The 9,041-nt window shown below is 39.9% G+C and overlaps 1 protein-coding gene across 1 annotated transcript; it reads right to left on the bottom strand.

Annotated features, from left to right (window-relative positions):
- Positions 1-467: 467 nt before the first annotated feature.
- Positions 468-8,680, bottom strand: trafd1 (TRAF-type zinc finger domain containing 1). The gene is made up of 12 exons (XM_010897362.4): positions 8,498-8,680; positions 7,042-7,078; positions 5,849-5,984; positions 5,677-5,730; positions 5,126-5,567; positions 3,157-3,459; positions 2,884-2,948; positions 2,334-2,588; positions 1,993-2,131; positions 1,634-1,859; positions 883-946; positions 468-795 (listed from the first exon to the last, which is right to left on the bottom strand). The coding sequence occupies exons 2-12, from the start codon at positions 7,074-7,076 to the stop codon at positions 757-759; spliced, it is 1,758 nt and encodes a 585-aa protein (XP_010895664.1). The 5' UTR covers positions 7,077-7,078; positions 8,498-8,680; the 3' UTR covers positions 468-756.
- Between the last annotated feature and the right edge of the window lie 361 nt (positions 8,681-9,041).

The raw sequence follows: 9,041 nt of genomic DNA, 5'->3' as shown, positions 1-9,041 counted from the left end.
AGTAAGCTACCATAGGGTTTATAATACATGTAAAATATACCACGCTCAGGGCTACTTCGCTTTGTGTCAAAACCTAAGCCATGGTAAAACAGCCCACAATATACCACAGCCTTAACTTACCAGACCCCCTTGTGCCTTTTTAATAAAGCCTTATTCAATTATAACAAGGCAACACCCCCCTCTAGGGCCATTTGAGATATAACATGTGGCTAACCGATTTCAGTGTATTACAATGGCGAATTTTGGTTGATTACTACACTACAGCCAATGTCTGTTGATTATTTCTACCTGATCTAATATGTTTTTAACTCAGACTTGTCAACATGCATTTACGCACCCAAGGTCTGTCCAACTGAGGTTAGTGGTGTCTGAGATATTGGATGTGATGAATAAAATAACAAGGTGCTTTGTATTGAGTAGACATTTGTTTTACATTAACAGACAGCCACAAGCATAAAAGCGTCAAGACTAGGATTTATTAAAAGTATTACAATGTTTATGTATATAAAAAAAGAATGATAGGTGCAGCCCTAAATAATTGTTTTAAATTATTTTCCATTCAGGGAACAGTAAATAAAATTAATTTTTCTAAATTCTATACAATTCATATTAATAGTTTAAAACTAAAATTGTTACAAAATGGAATTGGACCCCTTCCCCCTAAAAGAGTTTTTGACTTTTAGAGTGACTGAACACAGCACGGACACACAAAGATTTGGTGATTGCCTGCTGCTCTTTCCATTGACAGTCTTGAACTCACTCCTCTTCCTGTTCTTTGTTTTGCTTCTTAGGCACCTAAAATGTTGTTAAAGAAAAACATTGAAAACACCTAAATGATGACAGGGACCAAATCGGCTCTAAAAAAAAACAAGGATTATTTACCTTTGCGGGGCCCCTTTTCCATGGTCCCTTATTCATTGGTCCCTCATTATCTCTTTGGAGAGATCTGGCAAATAAGGAAGATAATTTGCTTCAATTTAATAATTGTTGTCACTTATATTATACCAAAGAAAAACACTTTCAACACTAGTTCATATCATGTAGAGATTGAAAACATTAGTTGGCATTTTGTGTTGTTGTTGCTCAAATAGTACTTAACAAAACACAAAAATACTTTGATAACAAAGCCAGGTTTTTAGGGAAATAAAGGACAAATTACATTTCATTAGCAATATTTACAGAATTTAGTTAAAATAAACTTCAAGAATGAAGTCAAAATATTTACAGAAATGTATGGTTAAACCCGGTTAAATTGAATGTCCGATTATTTGTTGCTCCCGTCTACTAATCACTGACCTTCTTACGAAAGAAGCGATCTGTTGTTGAAATGCAACACTTAAGTGAGGGACATTATGGATGTTATATGTATAGGGGAACGAGGTAGTCCTTCAAAAAGGAAACATAAATCCCTATTATTTCACACAGAGTCTATGTAACTTATGTGATTTGTAAAGTTAAATTTGACTCCAAAGCTAATTTAAACCAGCCAAAATATGTAAGGGTTCATCAACATTTAAAAATGTTCCCTCTTCACTTGGCCATAATATTTTTCCATTAACATGACTTAAATATCAATAATTTTTGTCCATTAACTTAAATGACATATCGATTGCCGGTTGGTGATTGTTCTTACCCCACAGCTTCTGCGGAGTTAGATTTGTGTCCTTCACTGAATAGTGGGTGACCCCCATCTATCTCTCTGCCATGCAGGCTGTTCTTCACCTGTAGATCACAGTTTGAGATCTTCTCCGGAATGGGCAGCCCATTGTGGCTTCTCTGCCATTCATTAGGGGTTCTGACTGGGGGCCTGCCTCTGTCCCGCCCAAAAAGATCTCTATCCAGCACCTCCAAGGGGTCCACTTTGGCACACACAAACACACAGTCTCTAAATTTGTTGTTCAACTCATTCATAGGTGGATCAATGGAAGGAGCATAAGCAACATTATTTTATGAAATCAATTTTATTAAAAAAAAATGTACATTGTATCTTACATTGATGATTGAGTCTCCTCTGTATCTCAGAGGAGCTCCGTCCACAGCTCTCTTTGGGAGGAAGAAATGTTTTTTGGAAGGAACCTTTGTTGACCTTTTCCAGTGAGTGAGGAGCCTGGGGTCGGAGGTCACACTTATCCTGAAAAGTGTCATCTAATTGATTACTAAGAAATTACTATGGCACATCTTAGCGCACTGATATACTGGAGTAATGGCAATGTTAAAACACGGGTAGAAATTCTAAATGTTATCAGATTCTCTCATTCAACAAAGGACTATTTGAAATGTAATATGACCATCATACAGCACTGCATCTGGCACAACAAATATGGTAGGCCTACCTGGTGGTGAAAGACAACAGCCTCCTCCAGAGCCACTCCACAGAACTCACAGGGAATGACCACGTCCCCCTCTAACGGACTGGCAGGAGGACTGCATGAGAGCGGAGAGTCTGAACCAGGGAAAGGGAGGAGGCTAGGGGTGTCAGGTGGGAGGGGCATGAGACCACCAGCACCCCTAGCAACCCTATCGTCATAGCAGGGAGAGGGAGGTCGCTTGCTGAAAGATGCAAAGGCTGAGGCTGGATTACAGCCAGTCTGAAACACAACATAGACAGACGTTAGGAGATTTTTCCTTCTGCTCACCAGATAGAGCAGGTGGCCAGCTACCCTCAGACAATTATCACATAATCCACACTGCACTATCAACTCAGTCCCTGAGACAATTACAAACCGTTCTTAACTAGTAATCCGCACTAAAGGCAGTGAATGGGAGCAACAAAAGAGAAACATCCACAGGAAGGAAATGAGGAGGGGCTGGACGGATGTTGTACTAAACAGCTACAGCCTATAAAGCAAATGGATTCCAAGGCCTCAGGCTCATTCTTCTGACCTGGTGTAAAATGAGGTCCACTTCAGGAAAGAGCTCCTCACAAAACTCACAGGGCAGCATGGTCTCTGCATGGGGGAAAGAGCAAATATGTAACAGGTACAGTGGAAGACACAAGCTTGTAATCAGAAAAAAAAATAGAAACAGGAGTGTCTTTTAGGTAAAGAGAGGTGGAAATGCCCAAATGTAAAAAGTAATGTAAACTGGAGAAAAGGGCAGCCTACTGTAACAGAAGACCTTGGGAAAACCAGCTTGTATTTTTGTGTTGTGTCTCACCAGTATGGTCATGGACTGGGGCTTTATTGGTGCTAGTGGTGATTTGATGGTAGTTGTTGGGGGGAGAGATTGGCAAGATGGGGTCAGTGTTGGACATCCTTCCGAATTTGTGGTCCCAGACATCCGTCCACAAAGCCCCTTCACCTCCACCTGCATCCCCTGTGTCCCCATCACTATGCAGGCTGAGGGCCAGCAGGTAGTCCAGGCTGGCGGAGTCCTCTGCCACTGACTGGCCCTCAGGCCAGGCCAATGATGCCATGTCGTTATTATTGTGGCCCAGCACTGCTGCTTCCTGTTCCAGTACTGAGGAAAATCAAACCACAAGTTAGATTTGTCTTTACAGTCCGACAAATAACGGTACGCCAGATACCTCTCCTAAGGGACAAATGTCAATCTTCAGAATTGCTTCACAGTAATCTTTGTCCAGATTAGCATGACTACTGGTCTGACTTGAGGTTCTTTCTGACACTTGATTCCATTAGATGCAGACCAGCTGATGATCATTCTGGGAGTGTCGAAAGCAGGGGGGAAGCTAACCAATGCCCAAAAACATTGCAAACACCATGCATTTTAGAACAGGGTCGGCCAATACATTTTAACTGGGTTCTCTATCAGAGTTTGAGACAGAAACATTTATTAAAAATGTATTTCTTTTGGTATACTTTGCCCACAAATGATCCAGATTGAATCCTCATGAACCAAATTCAATAAATTTGAAGATCTGGCAACCAATTTATTGCCAAGAGGATCTTACTACAGATTCACTTACATACAGTATAGTACAGTGGCAGAGTTTGAATGGTTGCGTGGCACCCATGGTAGCCAATCACAGGGGCCCCCAAGGAGTTTGTTTTATGGTTGAAAAAAATAGCAAGCAGAATAAAATCATATTCTGGTTAATTTTCTACATACTATTTAGTTGACATTAAAGTGATTAACATCTATATTTTATGATTCCAAAAGGTCTTTGTGCGATCGAGCAATCTGTGACCGTGGGCACGTAACCAGCGTTGCCAGAGGGGGCAGTTTTCCCCATAATTGGGCTATATAAAGTGATAGTGGGCGGTTTTTATGTGGAGTATGCGGGTGATTGGGCCTATATTGTCAGTGAATCTGGCAACCCTGGGTATAAAGTCGGATTTTGTTGGCTCGTTTGCTAAGGATCTGAACAGTGGAAAATAAAGTAACAAAACATAAAAAAGGAATGTAGATGTCTGCCACTTAGAGGATGGAAAGATATAACGATATGTGCCCTTGAGAAACATCTTTAGTAAAGATGTTGAGCAGCAGAAGAAAGAGAAAATTGATAGATTTGACATTTCAATGACAGGAGCAGCATCGCATCTTAGAGCAAATTGAGATTACAGTTATGATCCAGGTCCAAAAGCAGCTAGCAGTTTTGTAACTGCAGGTACGTGTTGTTGTAGCCTAATAAGCTTATGTTCATCATGGTACATGAAATGTATGTACATTTTTGGGAGAATAGTATTACATTTTTATATAATCTGCCTATCTTTTAGTTGGGAAATCAGGTAGCAAGACTTTTGCGATGGGGGGTGGTGGTTGGGGGGGTATCCGCGGCATAGGTTTGCCCCCTTGGGAGAGGAAGCTAAGCTCCGCCGCTGGTATAATGCCCTGCCACATTCCTGGAACATTGAAGAATGTTTTAATTTATTTTGTCTCTATACTCTAAATTGTGAAATCAAACAATTACTACTGGGATAAACTATAGATCCTTAGCTTTTATACAAGGGTATCTGCACATACTGCTTTTTGACTTTGTGTAAAACATAACGTTTTACACAAATGTCACTCATTTTATGGAAATCTAAAATGTAACAACATTCACATAATGTTCAGATAAAGCACTTGTGTTTAGAGTTACGTCCCGTTTTTCTAGCATGTAAACTTGACATTTTTAACTTACAGAAGCATTTGTTTGACTTGGTTGTGCCACTGGCAGACTTACAGTGGTTGAAGTCCGTGTTCCTAGGAGCAATGTTCCTCCTCCTTTCCATGCCCAGGTGCTCCCAGGGGCTGTTTTGCAGCCTAGCCTCAAGTGGCCGTGGAGGGGCCCTACGGTCGGATGGACTGGCATTGTTGTTCTTGTGGGCCCCTCCTTCCTGGGCCCTCAGCAAGTTACGGATGGAGTGGGCTTCGAACCACGCCCCTGGGGACTGGGGCTCTGTTGAGCAGTGACTTGCCCGGCTGTTGTTCCTGTCTTGAGGAGGTGTGAGGCTACCACATAAGGCTGGGTGGACAACCAGCTCCCTCAACATTACATTGCTCTTGCAGAATTTACAAGGCTCTGTGCGCGTTCCACAATAATCCTCATGTTCTTTGGACTGACTGAAAACCAGTTCCAAGTCGCAGTACTGACAAGGCACCATACGCTGACTGCACTCAGAGCTCTGGGAAAGACAGGTCAGATGAAGACGCACGTTAGTTAAAATGTAATAAATCATATGGTGGTGACAACATGGTAGGTGAGGTCTCCATCCTAAAACAAGTTTAATATACCTGGTGGAATTCCATTTGTCTTTTCTCAAACTTTAAACCACACTTACATTTCACCTGAAATCAAAAGAAAATGTTTGTGAAAATAGCGTGAAAATTTAAACTTTTACTAGGAAAACTTAAGACTAGACCAACCCCCTCAGGACGCATGGCCTCTCCAAACGTAGCATTATACCTGCACATGGTCCTGCTCCTTGTGCTGCGGCAGATCTGAACGGGGCACTGGTTCGTGACACACCTCACACAGAGCGATGTTCCGGTGACAGTGGATCTCATGAGTAGTGAAATTAGCCTCTGGAATGTCATGATGACTAGACAGCGGGAGAGAGAGCCAGCGAGAGAAAGTGTCACACACTCCTAATGTGTAGCTACAGATTATTACAGGCTAATGTGATACACCAATAGCGGTAAGAGCGTGGTACTTTTCGCCTTAGCCCAGAGATCTTAACTAGCCTGCATTTTGCGATCTGATGTAGGGGGTTTCTGTGAATTTAGAAAAATCTCTGTCATTAAAAGAAATCGTTCTGCGCCATCTTGTCGATATCAGACATCCCTTCATGGAAAAACTTTAAATTAAAAAAACAGCAATCGGGTGTTTAAAACACAGATCTTTGGTGGAATCGAGAACAGAGATAGTACTGTCTGATGTATCCTACTAATTATTGCATTGGCTATGAATAGGTAGAATAATTAAACTCCCTGCTATTTATCTTGATCTTACATTTAAAATGTCAGAGGTTTAAGTTTCACGTCTATAAAAGCATGCTGACAAATTGCAAGGCTGATTAGCTAAACATGTATGGTGATAAGCAAGATGCAACACTGAATCCATGTTTGCTTTGACTTGGAGGGGGTGGAAGCACTAAACAATGGGATTTTATACTTTTTTGGGCTGTGTAAACCAAACAATGCCCACCATGACAACTAACATAATATTACAGATAACATCCAAGCAGGACACATTTGCAGCTAAAATAGACACAGTTATTGACGGAATTCAAATCGTGAGCATATTTTCAGGCTGGTTTTAAAGAATGCCTACTGTATTTTATGGGAATCTTTGACAAATTCATAGCTAGCAAGTTCAAATACACAAAGAGGGCATATTCCTCTTTTTCTAACATAATCCACAGTACTGATATATGTAACCTTAACATTATATATAATTTGTAACATATAATATGCTTATTGTACATTTTTAAGATATGATCCTAATGTAACGTATAAAGCATTACTCAAAATGGAAATCAAGCTGTAAAAGCAAACAGAATATCACATTAGCTTGTTATTATCTGTATAGCTTATCTAATCCATGATATTTATTCACATTGTAGATGCTTCTCACTTGGTCTGAATCTTCATACTTACCAATTGGCACAGAATTGTGTGCTTTCATCTGCCATGGCTTGTAGGGACAAAGATGGAGAAGGAAAAGCGATACAATTACCAAGTGACATTTGAAACTGAGGTGGCAATAAACAATCCACTAAAGAAGTATTTGGCATCAAAGGTCGCCTCAGCACTTGAACTGGATTGACCCTGTCGAGAACACTGTACTGACAACTCATATTTCTGAGGAAATACCTAGGCTTACCGGGTCCGTTATAAAACCAGTAGCCTAGCATATCATATAAATGTTCAATAATACAGAACTAATGTGTGCAATATATATACACAAAATAACTGTCAATAATTCAAAAATGCTGCTTGTTGCATGGGTAGTTATCTCACTGTTAATTATTTAGCTAGTGAATTTGTTAATGTAGTCACTTATATGCCTGCATTGTTGAGCAATACATCTGACAACATTGGAAATACTACTACATGGATAACCTAGGCATAGTCTATTAAAAAGTAGCCATATAGTTGTAAAATATCCTAATAGTTGATTTGACAAATAATGTCCTAGTCACTAGATGCCCGTTGATTCATATATAGATCATTAGATGAAAGTAATGGAGAGGCCATGACACCTAGGTCAAATGGAATTACTTGGAAAATAAAAGCTTAAATGTTTTAGTCATTACATTTTTATCATGTAGCAGGAGCAATTAGGACTAGGTGGCTCAAGGGCACATTTACATTTTATTTCATGCAAATAAATGTCAAATATTTCTACAAATATTCCCCAGGACCAGGCCCGTGGACTGAGGGAGAAAAACATGAATAATTGTTATTTTTCTCCACATCAGTTAATACATCATTATTGCCTGATTTTCCTTTATGCATTATTAACCTTAGCTATTGACTTCAGAATGAAACTTGATTCGTTTCAGATTGATTACAGTAGTGTCATAGATCCACGCAAGTCCACATATCGTTGAATACATCACGTGAGAAGGGGGGGTCCTCATTTTTAGGTCACTACTCAGCGATGAAAATTACCGTATATCAACAGAACCGTCTGCTGGCTTTGTCCGGCAACTTCTACAGAAAAACTGCATGAATGTACATTATTACGTAAAACTCTATTATGCGGAACAAAGCTAGGTTTGGAGTATAACTCCGCAGTATAAATACTGCTTAAACGGGAAGTAATTGCCAAAGCACAGATCATGCATGTTTCCTATGGTCTATAACAATGACGGAACGTTATTCACTAACTGTATTATACTTAGCTACACGTTAAATAGCTGAATACTGTAGCTACGTGACGATTTTGTTATGGTTAGGAGGCCCGAGGAGACTCGCATTATTCGTCTAACAAAGTCCAAGCGAATATATGTAAAGTAGTTATTATTATTTTAGTTGAATACCGGTAGTTCAGATTTAGCCAGTTGTTGTGGTATAGTCAAGGATAACTGTAAATGAAAACGTTACTTACCTGGCTGTTGTGGTTTAATCCCGTTAGTTTACGCGTCGCCTGACTAGATTTTAGTAGTTAGCGAACTATAAAGTGGCTTTAGATCTGTGTTCATTTGCTAATTTCAGAACGTCCTGGGCGATATAGAGCACCTGCTGTACAGTAGTTAACTGTGTTTCAGTTTGTTTCACCCTACCTAACTAGCTTTCTGTTCCAATATCGTTAATGCAAGGCACTGCGTTGTAGCTTAGGATAGCAGTTTCCTAGCTATTTGGCTGGGATTTCCCGAACAGTGACGCACAACTATCTGATTCGCTATTCATCCAAAGAGTGTTCACCAATTACATAGAGCCTACCCGGATAACATTTCAGAGTGGCCACGCCCCTAGCTAGTACAAAATCAATATAATAGATATACTCTATTATCTATGATCTATAGGCTTTCATGTTTTATCTTGATTTACATTAATGTCCAGAAATACTTACCACATTGTATTAATTGCAAGAAGGTTACTGACTTTGGGGTTCAAAGTCAGCAACATATCCGTTAAGCCATCCAGAGTTA

The sequence above is a fragment of the Esox lucius genome, chromosome 13 (genome assembly GCF_011004845.1).
Source record: "Esox lucius isolate fEsoLuc1 chromosome 13, fEsoLuc1.pri, whole genome shotgun sequence".
Taxonomy (NCBI): domain Eukaryota; kingdom Metazoa; phylum Chordata; class Actinopteri; order Esociformes; family Esocidae; genus Esox; species Esox lucius.
This window is presented reverse-complemented; position numbering and strand designations above follow the sequence as displayed.

Coding starts and splice junctions, on each gene's coding strand:
- trafd1 (XM_010897362.4), bottom strand. CDS start 7,076: ATGGCAGATGAAAGCACACAATTCTGTGCCAATTG. Junction 2,132..2,333: donor CTGTTGTCTTTCACCACCAG/GTAGGCCTACCA, acceptor GACACTTTTCAG/GATAAGTGTGACCTCCGACC. Junction 796..882: donor GGAAAAGGGGCCCCGCAAAG/GTAAATAATCCT, acceptor ACAACATTTTAG/GTGCCTAAGAAGCAAAACAA.